General features: G+C 35.1%; 2 protein-coding genes across 7 annotated transcripts in view; one reads left to right on the top strand and one right to left on the bottom strand.

Annotated features, from left to right (window-relative positions):
• LOC123702151 overlaps window positions 1–10,486 on the top strand; it is a 31,212-nt gene extending 20,726 nt beyond the window's left edge. For 4 of the 5 annotated variants that reach the window (XM_045649815.1, XM_045649814.1, XM_045649816.1 and 1 more), the window contains 3 exons: window positions 8,539–8,738; window positions 9,094–9,546; window positions 10,110–10,486. In XM_045649815.1, the coding sequence (XP_045505771.1) occupies window positions 8,539–8,738; window positions 9,094–9,546; window positions 10,110–10,463 (1,007 nt within the window). In that variant the 3' untranslated portion in view covers window positions 10,464–10,486. Of the gene's footprint in view, window positions 1–1,932; window positions 2,105–2,973; window positions 3,360–8,538; window positions 8,739–9,093; window positions 9,547–10,109 lie in introns of those variants that run through there. The other variant, XM_045649813.1, reaches the window with a different exon arrangement.
• LOC123702162 (transmembrane emp24 domain-containing protein 5-like) overlaps window positions 1–23,374 on the bottom strand; it is an 89,025-nt gene that overhangs the window by 46,160 nt on the left and 19,491 nt on the right. The gene's annotated exons all lie outside the window — the stretch shown is intronic.

Genomic DNA, 23,374 nt, shown 5'->3' with positions numbered 1-23,374 from the left:
TGAGGTAACCTACCTATAAAATACTAGTTGCGCTCCGCGGTTTCACCCGCGTGGCACTCACGTTCACTCCTGTTGGTCTGAGCTTGATGATATTTTAGCCTTCCTCGATAAATGGGCTATCTAACACCGAAAAAAATTTATCAAATCGTTAATTTTTCCAACCAGTATCTGAGATTAGCGTGTTCAAACAAACAAAGAAACTCTTCAGCTTTTCAAACTTAAACTCAAACATATTCCATTTATTCAATTAGAATTCTTTTAGAGGCACTTTCGAATAGTCATCTATTTTTTAACATAGGTATTTACTTTATAATATTAGTAGTACAAGATATTTTTTTTTTTTTTTTTTTTTTTACTTAGGATAGGGAAGCGCTTGACCACTATCTCGCCTGATGGAAAGCTGAGATGCGGTCTAAGATTTTACTTGCATTAATAAAATTTAATCATAGGTAGGTACTTACGAGAAAATTACGTCGCAAGAAATATGCATAGCATTAGCACAGACATTATTAAAGTACTTATTTAAAAATAAACTTATATGACCTATCCAAATTCTTTGAGAGAGATTTAATTTTTTTTTAATTTTAATTTAATCTTTCAATAATTCATAGAGCACACTGCACAGTGCAGTTATTTCTGTTCAATTAGTCAAGTTCAAATACCTTGCCCACGCAACGCGCCAAAATGATTCATAGATTAAAAATTGTTCTATACAATTCTTTATATCTATAGTAGACTGGGGTAGAAGCCTTCAAAAATAATGAAAAGATAAAAAAAAACGCAGTCGGATGAAACCCATTAGAAAAGGAGGGGAATATGATGAAAATCAAAGGAAAAATAAATTACGGTCAATCCGAGTTCGGGAAGTGGGAGGGGGGAGCTTTTAAGAGAAAAAAATGGTTTCTCTCGATTTCCGACAAAACTACAAGTCTTACGGAAAAACGTTCAATGGCAAAGTTGTAGGTAATTAAAAGATCTACAACTTTTGTATTCACAATTTTTTTCACATAACCTCAAAATTTAGGTGAAAAATTCAAAAAACCATGTGTTTGGTTTTTTATTTTTATCTACTTCAAAATTTATTTTTTTTTCTACGAAATTTGGTGGAAACTTACTTTAATATGTCCCAAATACACTGTAATTTTTTTGATTGAAAATATTTATTTTTGCGCCTTCTTTTGAATGAATACCAAAAAAACAACCTAATTTTCAATCGAAAAGTCACCCGTCAAAATATCAGCTTTTTTCAAAAACTTGGGGAGCCTTCTGTTCATTAAAATCTCTACTTTCATATTGTGTAAAAAAAATAAACATTACCATAGTAAATGTTCTCAGGAAATGCATACAAACAGTGTGATAATGAGCTTTTACTAAATCAGGCACACTACATACCTAGTATCACATGAGTAGAAAAACGGAACAGAGGCAAAGCTTCAAACAACCGCGCGAACCTTAGGCCGGTTGCAGAGCTTGACCGACCATCAGTGCGTTACGTCAGTCGCGCTTGTCATATGTATGGAAATTCATAAAACCGTTCATAGCTAGATCTACCATACCATACCATAGTGTCATAACACATTGTTGTTGCGTATCGTCAGGAGTCAGGACCGATGGTACGCACTGACGGTCGGTGAAGCTCTGCAACCAGCCTAGCAGGACCGACGGTACGCATAACGCACTGATGGTCGGTCAAGCTCTGCAACCAGCAGTGTCATAGTCATACACATTGTTGATGCGTATCGTCAGGACCATCAGGACCGATGGTACGCACTGACGGTCGGTGAAGCTCTGCAAAGGCGGCCTGAAAGGCGCGAATCGATTGCACTACTACAAGTACGCGGGGCATGTGTGTGTGAACTACAACTGGCTGCTTGTCGCGTACGCAGCGATTCTGGAAAAAACCGGTTTACGCTTGCACAGGCAGTTGACAATCTCAATTCTCAGGGTCTGTGCGACGCACGTTGTTTGTTTTGTTAGTTGCAAGTTTGAATATAAAACGTAATATTTTATTGTTAAAAATGGTTGTTTCTTGTACTGTGTGTTTGAATAATAGTAGAAAAACTAAAAATATATCATACTTCACCTATCCCAAGGAGTACAATAGGTGAGTAAATATTTTGATTTATTGCTTTATTTTATTGCTTTTTCAAGTAAGTAACTACCTACTTGCGTTTATTTTTACCCGACTGCCAAAGAAGGAGGGTAATGTTTTTCGAGTGTATGTAAGTATGTATGTATGTCTTTTCCTTTGTGACCACCTGTAGCCTAAACGGCTTGATGGATTTTGATGTATGAGGTATCGTTAGATTTGTCTTGATTACGGGAGTGTCATAGGATACATTTTATCCTAAAAGTCCCACGGGATAAAGACATAATAATATTTTTTCTAAATTTCCCTTTAAAAAAATATGTATGCGGTATCATTAGATTCATTTCAATCACTCTTTTTTTAGTGTGCAGTCGGGTATTTTGTTTTTTTAATAATTTACTTGTATTAGGTCCTTTTATAATAAGAAGAGAATTTTACACGGTGTGTTTTTACCTTTCATTATTAATTAATTATTATTACAAGTTTAGCATTTGTGAGTATGTATGTATGTATTGTAAGTGTGTACATACCTACCTACTACAACCCAATCCACCCAGGTTGGGTTCTAGCTACTAGTCGGTCTGTCTTGAAATTAAATATATATATTTAAAAAGTAGGTATACTATATATAGTCTTTGAAATAAACCTTTGTCTTTTAACCGACTTCAAAAAAAGGAGGAGGTTCAATCCGACTGTTTTTCCGACGGCTTCCTAGAGAAAAGTTTTTTCTGAATACTTTATTATTATTGAATTGATTTATTTTTTAATTATTTTTGCAGTCGGTTACTAATTTTTGAAAAAAAATTATATAGGTAATAGCTTAACGATCTAAGGGTAATAGACAATAGTGTTCGGTTATCATTGCCATTTTATTTTTGTTTCAGGCGGCAATATTGGCTCAAAGCCGTCGGGCGTGAAGATCTGCTTCTAAAACTTGTTGATGATAAAACGAGACAACAATACAGAATATGTGAGGAACACTTCGAAAGAAACTGCATCAAGTTTTCTAAAAATGGAAATATAAAATATTTGTTTGATTATGCTTTTCCAACACTCAAATTGCCGTCAAACGAAGGTGCAAGCTCGACTTCTATACAAGAAAATGCTTTTCCAACGGTTAATTTGCCATCAAATGCTATGAAATTTGAGAACGTACATGTAAATCAGGAAATCCAAGTTTCGCCCGCTAGTGAAACACTTTCAAATAACTTTTTAAATAAAATAGTTATTTCGAAAGATTTATTCAGCCATTACAAGGATTTTAATGATGGTAACGTACAATTGGGTTTTTTATTTATACCTACCTCCTGATAACTTTATTGCTTTTGTTGAATTGCTCGAGCAAAAGTTTCGCGAATATTTCGACCTTGAAATAAATATTGTCAATGTTGGTAACGAAATACTCAAACGTATTGAAGATTGTAAATTTGATATGCCATGTGAGTGTTTCCCGTTACATTATTTGAAAAAAAAACTATATTATGTTCGATTCAGAATTTCCACACTATTAAAAGAAACACAAACAAATTATAAAAAAAAAAAAATGGTTGCCTGTAAAGTCGGTTTTACGGGCGAAGATTTTACGTGACAACGTCTCTCTCTCGTTCGGTGACTCATCGTAACGTTACCGAGCGTTACACTTTTTCATAAGTGACTCCCAGCCGCAACCTAATTTAAGACGTTGTCACGTCAAAAAACAAAAATTATAAAAAGAAAATTATTAGATTAGTTAAGTCAGTAATTTGTAAATTAATATTTTATTTCTTAACCTATTGTGACAACCCTACCAAAATAGGTAACAATTTTGCACGAGTCTCTGTTCCGTTTTTCTATTCATGTGATAGTATAAAGTCTCTTTCTCTGTCCCTACGTCCTTTTGTATGTTTAAATCTGTAAAAGTAAAACTACGCCACGGATTTTGATGCGGTATTTTTTTTAAAAGATAGAGTACTTCAAGAGGAATGTTTTAGTATAATATAATAATTTATTAGGTTTTAGACAAAGCGGGCGAAGCCGCGGGCGGTAAGTTAGTATATTATAATTATTGAATAAGTTCCGCATGTTGACACAGTTTGATATAAAAATAAAAGATCTAAAATACGCGAATCTAAAAAGGTATATAAAAATAATTTAGGTCATTACACCGCAGTTAGAAATAGAAACAAATCTTCGTAAGAACGCGTTCCTAACGTAATAATGGTGACCTCAATGTGTGCGATGCTTAGCATTTTATTTTAACCGACTTTAAAAAAGGAGGTTTTAATTTTATATTTTAGCTACTTTTCATCGCCTCGGTATTCGGAGGGAGTACCTTACGAATTTTATTACATTTTAGTAATTACATAATTTTATCCGACTTCAAAAAAAAAGGGAGGTTCGACTCGACTGTATAATTATTTTTTGCATTCATTACTTACTGTGAAGTGTGAACCGCTTTTGATAATTATTCTTTTGTTGAAGGCTGCGGTGCCTGCCATATGGTCATGGACCTGTGGAAATTTGGTTTATTTCCGACAAAAAACTGACATTTTTTTGTTAAAAAAATATTTTAAATAATATTGGGCCAATCTTTGGATTGTACAATTGATGAATTTGAATTTGATGCTTCTTACAATTTGCCAGATTTTAGAATTATTTTACCATACATACCATATAAGGAATGATCGCGAAAACCACGGGATAGCTACGAATATCGTCAAATTCTTTACCAAAATAAACGATGAGATCACTATCTCGATATGCACTTAAAAAACCGCGTAAACATCAAGTTTGGCAAACGGCAGTGTTGTGACGTCACGATGACGCGCTTCATAGCGCGTACGTGGGCATTTTCGCCAAAATGTCTACAATCCAATTCACGGGATGTCCCAAACATAAAAATTGAAATAAACTCAGGATTTTATGATTTAGAAGTGTTGAATTAATTTTAAATAGTTTAGGATGACTTAAGATTTCTTGTTTTAATTTTACTATATGAGAAAATTAAACCAAAGTTCCAAAATTTAATCCTGAAAACTGACATCTTATGGATTGCAGTACTGTCCCCTTTTCGAAATGTGATCTTTATTTAACAATTTCTCAGCAATTTCGCTATTTATTACTTACTGCAAACGTTTAAATTATTGTAATTTCGTTGTAGTTTTCAAGTGTAATAAACTCATAATACATTTTAATACAATTATATTATTTTAAATTAGTTTTAATCGTGTCCCCTTGGTATCTGTTAACTGGACATGTCCTGCACCGTTACCGTAAATGCTCAATAATTTCGTTCGGTTTTTGTTCTACCTTCCACAATTTTTTTATACAAATAGCAACACCAAATCGAACACGAGCTATGTCATAAGCAATTTGAAGTGTCAGACATTTTAGCGTTCATCTACGACAGTGTTGTGAGCGGTAACGGTCATTTTGCAAAGTTTTCACCTCATACTGAGCGGTAAATGTTTCACGATTCTAGAACGATTTTGTAATGTTAATGTTAAAACAAAGGTAGTCTCACATGGTGACATTATTTGTGGTTTTATATAGATTAAAGATATTCAATTATCTTAACATATATTCAGTTAATGATTAAAAATCTGAGAAAAGATGTGCGACCGTTACGTCCTTTTCGTTACCAAATGGCTGGTAACGTATTAGCTGGACCAAAAAAGTAACGAACAGGACAGCGTAAACATATGGATACACTGAGAAAATTTTTAGTACTATAAAATTGCTCTGCTTATTAGCCACCTGCCAAATTTAACTTGAGGTTTATAAATTTGCTTTTGTTCTGAATTTAAATTTAAAACAAATTGCATGTCAACTATGAGATAAATATGCTAGCTACAAAACTACATCAAGTAAGAGCTTTAAGTAGTCATTCTTAATTAGTCCCAGTATGTCCTCAACTTTACTATGTCAGGACCGTTACTGATTGGTCAGATATACGTGACTGTCCCCTGAAATATTGAAGGGTTTTGATAGTTTTTCTTTATTTTGTGAAAAAAAAATAATATTTTTTTATATAATTTCGAAACAAATGCACTCTCAAGTACTGATTGGTATTGTAATTCTAGATTTGCCCCTAGTTATTTCATTAATAAAATAAAAGTTTAGTATTGCAATTTCGTAAAAGTAACGGTCATGACAATTTGTTACAAGTTACAATAAGTAATTATTTCGTTTTTAACTAGAGTTTATGTTCATTTGCTAGACAAGACAATTATTAGGCTACTACATGCCAAAAAAACCCAATTCTAACTTTAGTTTTATTTCAAAAGCAAAATATTCTTAGGTAACGTTCTGGACCAAAAAACGTGCCTAAGTTACTATTTTTCACTATTTCATATAAAATCGGGGTTTAAAATAAAATTCAAAAACATTCTTAGTAAAATTTAATAAATCTATTACTCTAATAAACCAACAATTACCCAAAATACTGAAAACAATATTCAGTAGCATATTTTGAGAGGTGGTACCAATTGAAAAAAAAATGCCCACGTGTGAATTCAAATTGATGGTATTTCCAATAAGATTAAATGTCGTAACTCGTAAGATTCACTGACTGTCCGTCGTGCAATTATCTATACTAATATTATAAAGCTGAAGAGTTTGTTTGTTTGTTTGAACGCGTTAATATCGGGCACTACTGGTCCAATTTGAAAAATTCTTCCGGTGTTAGATAGCCCATTCATCGAGGAAGGCTAGCGTGCAGGGAATGCAATCCCGATCCCGATCTCGCGAGATCTCGTGTAATTTTTCGGGACCAATCGCGACGCATCATATGACGAGATCCCGTTCGAGATTGACGGGATTGGGCGGCAGTGGTCAGCGACGCAACACACCCAGGGCGCAAGCGGCGCGCTGAGTGCTGACTGACGGCTGACTGGTGACTGCTGAGTGCTGACGGCCGCGGATCGGCCGCTAGAAAACTATTCCGACTATTTCCGAATATTAGCGACAGGTGACGAGTGGGACAGATAATATAGAACTGTGTCGAGTACTGTCGAGTAAGTGAGAAAGAAGTCTATGCGCGCGCAGAGGCAGTCATTTGTTTGTTTACGTTCGCCATTGTTTTAGTTGTGCAGCTGTAGTGATTATTTTTTCCTTAATTACGCATTTTTATTGTTTATGTGAGATAAATAAACAAAACTATTGGATTCTTACAAGTGTTCGTTTGTTAATACCTTAAAATGTCGACAAATAATCCTGATCAAGCGTACGTGGAGTGCAGTAGCCGTTTACCGGTATGGAGATATTTTAAGAAAGCAGTTAATAATTTGACTGCTCAATGCAACTTGTGTAAAGCTGTTCTCAAAACCTCATACGGGTCTACAAAAGGTTTACACGTCCATATGATGTCAATCCATAAAATTGACACTAAATTGAATGCGACAGCCGAAAGAACAACAAGAACACTTGGTAAGATTAAAGAATAAAGGTTTTTATTTTCTTTCGAGTAATACGTTATTTGAGTTAACCTCACTATCACAAACAAGCAGTTAATAGCTTTTTGACATAGGTTACACGCTCAGTCTGGCGTCAATTCAGTCCATCAGTCTGCTCAGAATGACGGGAGAATTATCGTCTAACCGGTTGACTGACGGACTGATGGTTCCGATTGGTAGAATGACAAAAATTAAATATTTTAAATATTTTTCATCATTCTGTTGTGAATGACAGCAGGCTGATGCCAGACTGATCGTGTAACCGCTCGAATCATTCTCGCGTCAGTCAGTTACCGTCGTCGACGCAATGGAGCAAGACGTGCCGTTTTGAAAATCTTCTTCTTCATCCTGTTGTCGTATTTCTTAGATGCGTGTAATGTTCTCTTTTTTGTAGCCAGGTTTTCATTCATCGCTTCCTTTTTACGCGTTTCTATAACAGTAAAGCGATATTTACAATAGCTCTTTTTTTTTTTCAAAATATCCATTGCTAGGCAGAATCAGGTGACTCACTTGACTGTCGTCTGCACTTTACGAATGATGACTAACGTAAGTTTTATCAGTCTGCTGTCAGTCTAGACTGAGCGTCTAACCGTATTTTTCATCCATCATTCTGGCATCAGTCTAAGCCGGATCAAACTGATGGACTGAACTGACGCCAAACTGAGCGTGTAACCTATTAATTTTTTCAGTAATCTGAATTCAACATTTTTTTTTTAATTAGACGGGATCCCGAAAATTCCGGGATCCCGCGGGATTGATATTTGCAATTTCGAGTCGGGATTGCATTCCCTACTAGCGTGGCTATATAGTATAATCACGCTAAGACCAACAGGAGCGGAGCAATGCGGGTGAAACCGCGGAGCGCAGCTAGTTGTGACTAAAACTACTGAATATTTGTTAGCGTTGATCAGCTGACTCTTTTTTAATATATTTATATTTAACGATTCCAATGCGCTTGACGAATTCTAATTGACTAAATAACTATTTCAAGTTTGTCTAACGAAATATTTTCCACAGATTCCGAGCACAAAAATGCGGCGTCCGACCAATCCGACTCGGAACAGTCTACCACGCTCGACCCGGACAACGAGTTGTGGGGCTTCTTCGACAAGGAGCCCCGGAACCGGGCGAAGTGCTCCATGTGCGGTGTCGTGTTGAGACGGGAAACTGATACCCTGTACAAGCATTTGAAGGAGAGTCACTCGAGGATATCAGAGGTATGGTAACTGTAGTCAATGTTTGAACTTGGCTTGGTCCTTATTTATTTATTTTAAAAGGCTTAGGTACATAAATTTAATTGAATTGTTAAAACAATTCAAATTAATGTAAAACAATATTATAACTTTTTTGGTTTTGGTACATCAACAAGAACTTAAACAATACTAAGTTTTCATGTCCTTGATAATTATTTATTGTAATATTCTAATGTACGAACATTAGACTAGTGATAACAGTAGTAATAACCTTTTTCAGAGATTTTCTTAATTGTATCTAAATACTTTAAAATTCAAAGTTTAATCCGAACATCATGAAAAATATTGTTCATATTTTATCGTTTCCACACCCTTACAGAACCTAGAATTTAGAGATAACGACGAGAACTACACAGAAGTCATATATCTGGAAGATCCAGTTTCTTTAGATAACACGGAGTCCAAAAAAACTAAATTTGACAACGTGAAAATTGAGACTCCATCATCGCCACAACCAAAACGTCCTAAACGCCGACACAGCTACAAGGAACCGTTACGAGTCAGTAACAGTCAGAATATACCAACGGAGTTTTTGAAAAAGGACAAAATCAGTCCACACGATGAGGAAATTGAAAATTTTGGCAGATACATTACTGGTTTACTAAAAGCAGTACCGAAAGGTACGTGTACGAAACTGCAAATGGATATCGTTAATTTGATAATGACGGCCAAGTTGAAGAGTATGGAGCCAACACCGACAATCACTATAAACGGTACTATTGAAGTACAGAGTGATAAAACAACGGAAGAAGCTGCACCTATGGATGATGATGTGAGTATAAAGAGATTTCTGACTATTAAAAAATCATTTTCCTTTTCCTAACCTTTCCCTGTACGATCCTTCATATTTAATCCTAAGTGAAATGATCGATCATATCATGAAATGAGCAAATCTACGATATGGCCACTACATATGTATAACACTTTTCATACTAAGTACTTTTACGTTTAAAATTTTTCTTACCATCATCTTGGTTTGGGAGGTGATTTGATCCCCAGTCGACGATATATGTAAAAAGTTTCAGTTTGGTCACCCAAAATCAGTTTTACATGAGTTGAAATTTATGAACATTAAATCCATATTTTAGACACTTATAGATAGAATTAATACTTATAGTTGAAGATTTTGTTTACTTGGCCACGCTAATCTCAGGAACTTCTTGTCCGATTTGTAAAAATTATTTCAGTGTTAGATGCCCATTTATCGAGGCAAGCTATGGGCTATATAACGCTAAGATCAATAAAAGCGGAGCAATGCGGGTAAAACCACGGGGTACAGCTAGTGTTAAGTAAAAGAAAAAAGAATTCAATACTAATGCTCAATTTTCTCTCTAGACGCGGGAGAACGAAGCAGCAGAAACAAATCTAGAAGCGTCCACGACAGAAAGAAAACTTGAGTCCAAAAAACCACCAGATAAAACCAGTTTACTCAAAAAAAGAAAGAGTTTTACCTACACCGAAGACTACATCAAATCCACGGACCAAGAAGAAGTTGAAAATTTCGGAAAGTACATAACCTGTTTACTCAAAAGTGTGTCAAATAGAGATGTTGGGACCAAACTGCAAATGGATATCGTTAGTCTAATAATGTCTGCGAGGTTGAAAATAGCGGATAAAAGTTCGGTGCTTACTATTAGTGGGACTATAGAAATGAATAAAAATACGGATTCAGTGGGGACTGATGCGTGATGCGTATTAAATGATTTGTGATATTTTGTTGTTTTATTTGTAGTTATTATTGTTACATAGTACCCTTTGAATTCCGAAAACATGGAAACTATGGCCTTCAACAATATAAATTAGTCAAAATGCACACATTTAAATCAGAAATTAGACAAAATAATCGTATCACGTTATAATGGCATTAATAAATGAACATCCATACTAATATTATTAATGCGAAAGTAACTCTGTCTGTCTGTCTGTTACTCATTCTCGCCTGAACTACTGAACTAATTTGCTTGAAATTTGGTATGGAGATATTTTGATACCCGAGAAAGGACATAGGCTACCTTTTATTGCGAAATATTATGTACCACGGGCGAAGCCGGGCGGACCACTAGTAGATCATAATTTTTTTTTCTACAATCGTCTAAGTAGTTTCAAACCAACAACCCTTGGATTGGTGTTGGGAAAAAAGAAGGTTCCTAAGAACAGGTAAAGTTATGAAACTATTTTTCCATCGGTAGTCATAATAATATAGATATTTTGATAGCATTAATATTTTAAAGCTGAAGAGTTCATTTCTTTAGTCCTACACGTTTATATCAGGAAAAAACTACGGGACCAATTCCAAATTCAGTGTTAGATTATTATTCATCGAGGAAGGTATTATCACGCTAGACAAATAGCGGAGCAATGTGGGTAAAACCGCGGGTATATTGTAATTAAATAATCGCCCTAACAGCGCTTGTCTACTACAGCTGGTCTATCAACTTTGACCATAAAAACAGGGTTAGTAGAACATAAAAATTATTATCTAACCTCATAGTGATAAGAAAGCTGCTAAAACGAGGTCACCAGTCGATATGAATCCTACTAATATTATAAATGCGAAAGTTTGTGAGGATGTGTGCAGTGTGTGTGTGTTTGTTAATCTTTCACGCAAATTCTACTGAACCGATTACAATAAAATTTAGCACACATACAGAGGGTAACTTGGATTAACACATAAGATAGGTTTTATCCCGGAAATCCCACGGGAACGGGAACTATGCGGGTTTTCCTTTGAAAACGCGGACGAAGCCGCGGGCTCAAATTGAGTAAGCCGTATTGGTATATAGAATACATTAGTATTCTTTAAGTGTGTTCGTACCCCGCTTTGATTTACCAATTTTTGTGACAAGTTTAGTCTTCTTATGAATTGAAAAGTAAATAGTAATGTCGCGTCTTGAGGGAACAAAAAATATTTTTGTAACGATTTTTTTTTTCATGAATTTCATACACTGTTCTTTTTTATTTGACCTAGTGAAATATAATTAGACCATGATACAGAAGTAGTTTTTTTTATTTAGATTTAACTACTTAGGTCTTTATTAAAAAAAAATATTAAATTTATACAAATGAAGTAACTATGTTTAATAGTAAATTCGAATCTTTTCAATGAATTGCAATATTAATTTTTGTTTTTATTGTAGTCTTGAAAAACCATATAATTTTTTCTATTCCCATCTTCATTTTTTGTCACCGATTTGAACCTACTATTGCCCCAAAGTGAAGGCCCGTGTCCCGTAGTGGAATAAGGGGCAGATGCATTATGCAAACATCTGTTTCACTGATCGATTTTCTTGGACAAGTAGGTAATCAGCCTTCTGTGTCCGACCGAGACATTTTTTTTTCGTCTCCAACAGGAATCCAACCCACGGTCAAACTCACCATTGCCCCATATCATCAAATATCACAAATCAAATCAAATGTAAAACAAATTCATGACATTGTGTTTCAGAGGCCATTACCGTTCTTGCGTCACGCTATTTATAAATTCCGATAGCCTTAATAAAAAGGTTATTGTAGTAAGTATTGCAAATGTCTTGTTTACAACTAGATTCTTTTTAAATCCTAGAATTATAAAATCTATATATAACATCTACATAAATACAATTATAGGTAATTAGGAGGGAACGAAATTTTAAATGATAAAATTATATTCTTGTTTGATTTCACTTTATATCTCTAATATTATAAAGCGAGAGTTTGTTTGTTTGAACGCACTAATCTCGGGAACTACTGGCCCGATCTGAAAAATTCTTTCGGTGTTAGATAGCCCATTTATCGAGGAAGGTTATAGCTTATAGGCTATAATATATTATCATCACGCTACGACCAACAGGAGTGAAGACTGAAGCCACGGGGGTGAAACCGCGCGGAGCACCTAGTATAATAGTTATTTAAAACACTTTTTTACGAAGCTCTAACATAAGTAATAAATCGCAAAATGTTATAAAACTTCATATATTTCTTCTCAGCAGTAGAGACATTCTACCTTATTAGATAATATGTGAAAGAACAATTGAATAAACATTTACAATAGCCTACATTCATTAGTGTGTAGCTCAGTGATTCCCAAAGTGGTCCAGGTGGACCCCCAGGGGTCCGTGAGAGACCCCACGGGAGTCTACTATTGATTAGAAATCATTCTTTAAAATGAGGACTAATTCTAATAATAATTTTATTTAAAAAAATAATGATTTTAAACTTTTTGTTTTTGTAAATTTAACTCAAAAGCTACTCGGCCGATTTCTTATCGTACCGAGTAATAATTCATCCCGGGTTTATCCAAGCATATATATTATGTAGTAACTTCTGTAATAATAAATACGTAATAATTACATAGTTACTATGTATTAACTTATCTTTGGTAAATGGTAATACGTTATTTAGTAATCTATCATTAGCCTAATGAGGTATGACTCAAATGAAGTCCAAATTCGTTTTATTTTTATACCGATGCTGGTAGGTCATTAGCCTTCTTTACCGTCATGTTAATGATTCATGATCTAGTCAATCGAAATATCTAGACCTAGAAGCTAATGGATGGATGTATAGATTACTAACTTTCCGCCCGCGGCTGTGCCCGCGTTTTCAAAGAAAAACCGTACATACTTAGTTCCCGTTCCCCTGGGATTTCCGGAATAAAACCCTTTTCTAGGTCTTTACCCAAGTTATGTGTGCTAAATTTCATTGTAATAGAATCAGTAGAATTTGCGTGAAAGAGTAACAAACATAGGTACTACACTTACACATACATCCATCCTCACAAACTTTCGCATTTATAATATTAGCAGGTTTACTGTCCACAGACCAAATATGGTCTGTAGAGTATATAGCACTACTAGTCCACAGACCATATGTGGTCTGGTCGTCCATACGATTTCCAGGCTGTTTTTAACAGTGAACGTGGAGAGATCGTCATTTATTTCACGTGGACTTGACAGAACATAACCTATATACCAAATAGTGTCGGGACATAGGTAACAGATGTACCGTTTTATCATAAATAATTCCTGGACGGACATAAAAACATAACTGGACGTGTGGAACAATTCCCACTATATAAGCGACAGTGAACCTGTTAGTAAGTAGGAAGGATAGGATATAGGATATTTTGATTTTATAGCCTGTTGGTGTCATTGTCTCTAATTTATAATAATTTTAAAATCGGAAATTCACTGTTGGAACTTGTTTCACAATTTCAACATAATTTTCTTACATTAAATGCACGTAAATCTTAGACGTAAAGGGAAAAAATACACTATTATAATATTATCATATAAGTACATATATTATACGACGTCAGAGCAACAAGGAAGTAAATCCAAGAAATATACTTATGCCTCATAATATGTGTCACTCTATGATGAAAATTTTTAAACTATTACCACTATTACTGACTATTATTACCAGCTTTAGCACTAACCTTGATCATCAAGTAATCAACTGACATTTTTAGTATAGTAGTTAACTTAGGGTCCTATTTAACAAGATAATTACAAAACATTTCAACAGGAATCATCAATTAATTAACTTTTAAAGTGAAACTTTTATCACATCGTCTCGAACTTTTTGGTCTGTGTAGCGCATGTCGCGTGACGCACGATACGTACGATAATTATCGTACAAATACGATAATTTTTAGTTACTTAAATGTCTATAGTATGAAAGAAAGTTTCACTTTTACCGTGGTTTCATAAAACCACACAACATTTTTTTTCTATCTACGTAAACTATTTAGGAAAAATAATGACTATTTATAAACGTTAAGTTTCAATGTCAAATAAGTAGGCAAGTATATAACCAGTTACAAAAAGGAAAAATCCATACTATAATAATGCTATAACATTATAAATGCGAAAGTAATTCTGTCTGTTACTAATTCTCTGTCTGTCTGTCTGTTACTTAATCACGCCTTAACTACTGAACCAATTTGCATGAAATTTGGTATAGAGATATTTTGATATCCGAGAAAGGACATAGGATAGGTTTTATCCCGGAAATCCCACGGGAACGGGAACTATGCGGGTTTTTCTTTGACTGCGCGGGCGATGCCGCGGGTGGAAAGCTAGTTATAAATAACTAGTTGGTACTAGGTACAGATAAAACTGTATAATATTACAACAAACATGATAAAAAATAAGGTCAGCGCGTTGTCCACGTTAGTATAACCTAAAAAATATTGTTTTTAATTACTTTACGAACTGTTTATTTGATAAAATCGTTCTAGCACCATCCGTCTAAAATTAGTAATTTACGATTGGTTAGCTCAACATAACCTTAGTTTTTGTGCATATTTTAAAATTTAATGTGAATATTATTTGCGTAATAAAATATAGTATCATTTACGTGTTCGTTATTAGTAATATTACACGTTTGTTTGCAAAATTCTAGTTATTTTTAATATTACGAGACTAAAATCACGTCGCACCTGACCACGTGATTAGCAGCGTCATTTGTTGACAAGTTCCTTGTTATAATGATAGATCGGTACCAACTACATAATTAACCATTTCGTATAGGTTGTTTTATTTTAGTTCTGATAATATTAAAGAGACAAGTGCCAAATAAACCTTTGGTCACGCGTCCGCGTTAAAATGTAGAAGCCCTTCTAACTAACATTGAGAGACACCACATAAAAAAAGAAACCTTTTATTTTTTAATCTGAGACTACATGTACCTATCTAACTATGTACCTGTACTTTTTATAAAATGCAATGTGTAATTAATTTATAGTAGATTTATTCTATTTCTCACGACTTTGAACCGCGTCGTTTTAATCTAGAATTGGTACCTACTAAACTGCGAAGTACCATCTCTCTTTATATGTTCTGTGGAAGTACCTATATAAGAGTACCTATAGGTACAATAAATAATACCTACCTACAACTTAATAGAATATCGAATGGCTGCCCAATTACCTACCTACTGTCCTTGGATACACATTCCATGCATTTTTAACAGCAGCAAGTGTTTTATAGCTCTTGTGCTGGTAGTGAAGTCTCATGTCCCCTTGTGGGGTAAGGGGCAGATGCATACATCTGTTTTACTGATCGATATTCTTTTAGGGACACGTGGGTGATCAGCCTTCTATGCCCTGCCAAATTAAGACATTTTTTTTACTTCGTCTCTACCGGGAATCGAACCTAAACCCTTCTATCGATCTACGCTCACGCGTTCCTCATGTACCTAGTAGGCGGTCTATTGTGCACATACCTAAGCTACATCACTGCCAACTGCCAAGTATCATTTCTCAAGCTTCTGTTTTTGTCACATTCAAGAATAAAAAAAAAATAAAAATAAATTTAGGATAAGTTTTCGAAATAAGTACTTAACTAAATACCTAGTTACAAGCATGTTTAAAAATCATAATAGGTATTGAAAAGATGTAAATATACACAGTGTATTTATAAAATGTACAATGTCAAATACGGTATTTGTCGTTTGGTCATGGTTATTTTTACAATGTTATTCCTATTAAGTTCGCGAATCGCAGTACCTACATAACATTAAATCTTTTATATTTTAATTTACCTAAATCTAAAAAAAATTTAATAGTGTGAGTACCATACCACACTACAAATTGAAATTAGGCAGCCATTGCATAATGTTCGTTATTTTTAGCTAGTAGGTAACCTAATATATTAAAAGAATACAAAACTGAATATAACTATGTACTTAGAGATAGAAGATGAAACCAAAAGTTTTAAATATACGGTCTACTAATTATTACAAATTGCAAAACCGACTACAAGAAATAGACCTACTTCCTTCAAATTGTGCCAAATATATAAACACATACTCTGCTAAAAAAAGTACATACTTGTGTTAAAAATAGCATTATATATCAGAACTACAATATATTTACTTGTCTATAGCTGATATAGGTCAGAAACCTAAGTCAGAAACGGATAACCTATTGTGAATGTTGATAAGCAAAATTGCAGTGTTTATTAATTATGTTAGTAGATAACATCGACGACATACTTCAACTGTAATTTTATTGATATGAATGAATGCAATATCCAAAACCTGCTGAATTAATTGCGAATTAATTGCAGATGCGTAGTAAATAGCTCACTAACCCGGTGCGGCAAACGCTCATGCGCGTCCAATAAATATTTCGTGTGGTGCTATGAACGCGTACGCGCGGTTGAAGAAAGTTTACCCAGTGCGGCTGGACGCATTAGTGCGTCCTTCAATACTTTGCCCAAGTTACGCTTATGTGCGTTTGAAAATTTTTGTGTTTTGACGGTCATAAAATTTATTGCGCTAAAAGTAAGTATAGGTTGTTTTACACTACAGCTGTTTTTGTCAATAAGTAATTTCAAAAAAAAAAAACCACTGTACCAAGGCCGAAGGCGCAAGGAGGCGGTCAGTGAAAAAAATCATACAATAAATAAAATTATTGTTGTGAAGCGGAAAATTATCAAATTTAATAATAAAGGATGAGTGGTGAAGTACAAATTAGTGTTTTAACTAAAAATTCCTCTAAAATTCTAAATTGTAAAATTAATTACGGGGAAAGGCAAGTCCATATTTTTTCCTTTCTGATCAAAATTGTGACACCACACTTGACACTGCGTCTATATTGGGTAATTTCTTGGGTAATTTATTTTATAATATGCAGGACTATGCAGGACCCGCATCCATTAATAAATAAGCATGAGCTAAATTAAAATAACAGTTTCTATTCAAACTATTAATACAAATACAAAAAAAAGAGTTCGTTTATTTCAATCAAAAGAAATACCGATTTAAAAATTATTTCACCGTTGGATAAATTCGTGATCCCTGATTTGCTGTGGAATTTTTTTAAAGCACCTGGAATTTATTTTATTTGCAAGTTTGTTCGAGATTTTCTCTTATAACGATCGATCGAATTGATAAAGTACCTACCCTAGTACTCTACAAACAAAGTATTATAGTGTATAAAAATAAAACCGGCCAAGTGCGAATCGAACTCGCGCACCGAGAGCTCCGAACAAACCCATTTTTTATTATGTTGTAACTCAAAAATGTAAGTTTTAGCAATTTTTCCTTTATATGTGGTGCCCGCCCGCTTTATCTAAAACCTAATAAATTATATACTAAAACCTTCCTCTTGAATCACTCTATAGTCTATCTATTAAAAAAACCGCATCAAATTCCGTTGCGTAGTTTATACAAAGGGACATAGGGACAGAGAAAGCGAATTTGTTTTGTACTACCTATGTAGTGATGATGACTATAAGTTTGATTTGTTCACAGTTTTATCACAGTGATATGATATTGACAATAAATGTGTATTATTTTTATTTATTTTAGCTGCAAGAGACCCTGGACTTATGTACTTATTCGATATAAATTTCAGCTCCATAACGCTTTCCTGAGAAAAAGGGTGTTCACAGACAGAATACTAAAAATATTATAAAAAAAAATTTATACGGTATAATTAAAATTTTTAATTTTTTGCAAAAATTATTCCTTTATCTGTGCTATGATATTACATACTTCGTGAATTTCAAGATTCTGAGTTCACGAGAAGTATACTATAGGTTTTGATTTTTGATTCCCTTGCGAATGTCAAAATTTGCGTAAATTTTCACCATTTCCGGCTGTATCTTCTGATTGCGTTGATAAAGAAGTTTGATTTTAATACAAGGTATTATAATTTTGATGTGAATATCAATTAAATGCATGTAAGCATTCATGAGTAAGGGGGTTAAGTTTAACAGTATTTACTTAAACTTTTATGTGAGAATTACATCTGTACATATTTTCAAAAATGCTGTTTGTAGCAGTTTTAAAGAGAACATTTTTATAATAGTACTTATACATAGGTGTAACTTGTAAGACGCGTATCTGTATGCAAACATGATTTTTAATACGAAAAGAATTTTGTGTGAGAATCATAAACTTCTATATATTTTATTCTCGGAAGAATTACTGATATGTAGGTACGTACTGTTTCATGTGTACAAATCTTAATATATATAAATCTCGTGTCACAATGTTTGTCCTCAATGGAGTCCTAAACCACTTAACCGATTATAATAAAATTCGCACACCATGTGTAGTTCGATCCAACTTGAGAGATAAGATAGGTTTTATCCCGGAAATCCCTCGGGAACGCGAACTATGCGGGTTTTCCTTTGAAAACGCGGGAAAAGCCGCGGGCGGAAAGCTAGTAAATTTATAAATGGTAACTACCTATTATCTTGTAAGTTGCATAGTAATAGGCATATTAAAGGTGTGAATATTATGTTATGTTTATCCATGTGTGTGCTCAACGTTTGTAGAGATCTGTTTTATCAGCTATTGTGATTTCAAATTATATATATTATTTTTGTTTAGACAGATGAAAATTATTTGAATTGTAAAGCATTACATCTGTTTGCTATGTACAAGTGTAGGTGTTATTTTATCACTGTGTTTACAATAAAAATTACCTACCTATAAGAACTTTCCTGTTTAAACTGAGTTGTATCATATACAATCCATACTAATATTATAAATCCGAAAGTAACTCTGTCTGTCTGTCTGTTACTCAATCACGCCTAAACTACTGAACCAATTTGCATGAAATTTGGTATGGAGATATTTTGATACCCGAGAAAGGACATAGGCTACTTTTTATTGCGAAATATGTACCACGGGCGAAGCCGGGGCGGACCGCTAGTAGTATATAATTGACATAATCCATACTAATATTATAAATGCGAAAGTAACTCTGTCTGTCTGTCTGTTACTCAATCACGCCTAAACTACTGAAGCAATTTTCATGAAATTTGGTATGGAGACATTTTGATACCCGAGAAAGGACATAGGCTACTTTTTATCCCGGGAAAATGACGCAATCCCGGAAATCCCACGGGAACGGGAACTATGCGGGTTTTTCTTTGACTGCGCGGGCGAAGCCGCGGGCGGGAACCTAGTAATTAATAATGTAAAAATGTAGTTCTGAAACTGAGTGTGGTACAAATAATTTTTAGAGTAACTTTCTATAATATGTAATTGCATGGTAATTGCAAATATAAAATGGGAACAAGACAAGTTATTTTTTTCTGTATTTTGTATATTGTGATAATTTTTCGAATGAACTGTTTTTTAAATGAAAATGTGTTTTGTTTTTCAATGAATAACTGACTAAATAATTAAATTATGAACAATTTATTTAGTAAAATTACATAGGAAGTTATTAATGTTGTGTGGTTTATAGTCAAATTTTCATTAACTTCATACATTTATTTTCCCATCAGGTTGCCTGGTGGGGATAGCTGCTAAGCAATAAGGTCGCCTCATGTACAAACGATGCCTGTCTTTTTGTTTAATGTAATTTTTGTCATGATTCAGTTTGTGCTGTGTTATTAATGTTGTGTGTTCTGTGTGAAAATATGTAGACATTATATAATAATAATATTAATATTGATCTATTGGTAGTGTTAGCTACTACTAAGTATTCTGTGCTATCGGTGTGACAATGTTCATTCAAAATAGACAAGTCATGGGTGGTATGTGTTATATGGTTCCATATAAATGTACAAGAAATAAACTGCATAAGTATGGAAATATGTACATATTAACCAAAGTAGGTATACTGAACAAGTATTGTGTATTAATTTTCGTAATAATGTGTTTTTGTTGAGTTTGTAGTATATTTGTGTGTAGAAATCATTACAAAATCTATTTAATAATAATTGTGTGAAAGTCATTTCGAAATATAATAATTGATGTAAAGTATTTATGTATGGAAGAGACATATTGCTGCATTATAAAAAGTATAGACGTGCAAGTGTAACTATAAAAAAAATTAATCTGATGTTTGTGCAAGTATAGGTACTCATTATGAGCATGATGTACCTTTACCATTTCACATACTTACTTTCACCATCTTTAAGCTGAAAGAAAAAATCCCACTAGGGGTAAGTTGTAAGTTGTTACGTTGCCATGGAAACGAAGAAATATTTGGCGGGTTCCAAGGAACCCTGGGGAAGGAGACAGGATCTCAAAGGTAAAGGACACATAAATCTAAGTTTACAATTTTTGAGAAAATATACAGAATTATCCAAATGTTGTTGGTGAAGTATACACATAACTTTACAAGATATTATCTAGATTTCAAGTTATAGTTAACTTAGGATGCTAGTGATTGAATATAATAAGCATAAGGTGTATATCTCGTGACAATTAATTTTTAAAATGACTTGTAATTTTCCAATTTATACAAATAACATTGACATAATATTTAACGAAATAACACACCCTTTTTCATGTCATCACAATGAATAATTTTACTACTTTTAGAAATTCCATTAAAAATAAGTCTGTGAAGATCAGCCGATCAGATCAATAAGTAATTTGATTGTCTATACTTTTAAAATTATGCCAAAAATTATTCAAATAGATGCTAATTTATGAAGGATGGGTTATTTCATTGCTACATGTTTTGTAATAATTTATAAGTATAAAATTAATAGTGTTTACACCAAATTTAAAGTTTTACATGTAATTTGTGCTCCAATTAGAAATATAAACATATACACTAGTCCGTTCACATAGTTTCTATAACATAATATTGTAAAATACATAAAAATATCACCAACAACTTAAAGTAAATAACAAAGACACATCTTGTGCTGAAAAACAGATAGCATTTGACATATTGTATAGAGAAACTAAACATTTAAACGGTCTTTTGAGAACCCTGGGATGGACAGGAAGAGAGGATGGGACAAGGTGGGGAGATTACGCTGCGAGCGACTTTTAACGTGACAGCAGAGCTATCACGCCTCAATCTTCACTTAAAAGTATACATTACAAACTAATATTATAAAAAACTTGTAAAATTCCAAATATACTCATTTTTTTGTACATCACAGAAGCTCCACGACAGGCCGCAGACGCCCGCAGCTGAGATCAATATACTTTCTGTACAAACATATATAATCTTCGAATTTGATAACAGTCGGTTTTACATATTACCGTATCGTTAAATTTTTATATCTACAACTAGAATTAAGGACGTCCAGCGTTCGCTTATTTATTTTTTTAAAGCTCTCTTACAGCGGAGTGTGTGTGCGCTTGTTCCGCGCGGGTATGTCCGTCCGCTGAGGCGACGCGGGACGTTTACAAATAAAAAATACATTGGTCTTGAGATAAATAAAACGATACGACTAGCGGGTCGTTACCCCCGTCCGGCGCGACGAGCCTCGACCCTTCATTGTCAAAAAATATAATATAACGCCTCATTTATAAAAGAAATGCAACGTTTTCAACCTTGCAACGGCAAGTTGGCTGGCCCGCGGCGCGGCCCCGTGTCGGAGCGCCGTGCTTTCGAAAGATTCAACTTAAGTAGTACAGACATCAGTCAAAAACTCAATCCTAATATAACGCTCAAGGTGAAAGCGTGGCGCGCGCGACGGCGAGGCTATTACAAAAATCACAGGAGCGCCGCGGATCCGCTTGGAGGTGCAAGGCGAAGGTGACGAGGGGCGAAGCGCCGGGCTCCGCGCGCCCGACCACCCCGCTGCGACGCTATGCCGCGCCCGCTATATTTTTTTTTGTATTTTTCACATGTTTTAAAAAGGGCAACGGGAATGTCGCAGCGGCGCAATCGCGCCCGCGTTTATGCTCTTAACTACTAAAATTTTCACAAAAATAATACCTAACGCCGGAATTTAGGCGACGCCGGGGCGGGAGTCGCGCGGTGTCCGCGCGCCCCGACGGGCGACGTGTTTGCGTTACGAAATAAAAAACTTAGCACAAGAGAGGCGGGGGCGCAGTCCTACGGCGTGGCACGGCGTCGGACTGCGCCCCCGGGTACTAACACTAGAGTCCTCACAGGTTTATGCTGAGACGCTGACGTTCAGAAGGAGTTTGAGCGGTAGAGCGCGGTCGGGCTCGGGCCGGCAGCGGCCTTCGCGGCGCCAGTGCGTCGGCGGTGGAGGCAGGGCGGCCGCGGCTGGCGCTGCGCCCCACTTGCTTCCGGCGTACCGCTCCTCACGCCTCTCGCGGTCTCGGTCTCGGCGCGCCCCCAAAGCCGCTGGCAGTACATTTCGGACGCAACGTCTTCGCCCTCTAAGTTGCTGTTGCGCTTGGCAATTCATCTCCAGCTCAGCACTTCACTTAAGATCTCAATAAACTACGACGGACAGTTCACTTATCACTTTAGCGGTAGTTCGTGGACGTCCACGGAGTAGAGCGCTATGTAATGCACGAGTTAACAATAACAAGATGGTTGCCGATCGCATACGCTCGTCTGTCGACTAGGCAATCCGCCGTATTTCGGCCTCGAACCGCTGTCGATCTACGCGGATGACACGTCGAAACACTGTTCTGCTTCACTTTCACGACTTTTTGTCGACACTCGCACTGCTAGCTCCGGTGATTATCGATTAATAGAACAAAATATGGACGCCACCTTTCCATTATTCGCACCTTCACCTCTCGATTTCGACTACGTCACGTCGGGGGCGCTCACGGTATATATAGCGTCATGGCGGCTGCGCGCGGTGTATGCGCAGTGGGGATATAAAGCAAACCATTCACGGCATTTTTAACAACGAATGATCCGTCGCATTTTTTAAATTATTTTATTTCTTGAATGAATATCACGTCGTAAAACTTTA

The sequence above is a fragment of the Colias croceus genome, chromosome 23, assembly GCF_905220415.1.
Source record: "Colias croceus chromosome 23, ilColCroc2.1".
In the NCBI taxonomy this organism is placed as follows: domain Eukaryota; kingdom Metazoa; phylum Arthropoda; class Insecta; order Lepidoptera; family Pieridae; genus Colias; species Colias croceus.
The sequence above is the reverse complement of the archived record's forward strand: the minus strand, read 5'-3'. Positions and strand labels throughout refer to the sequence as shown.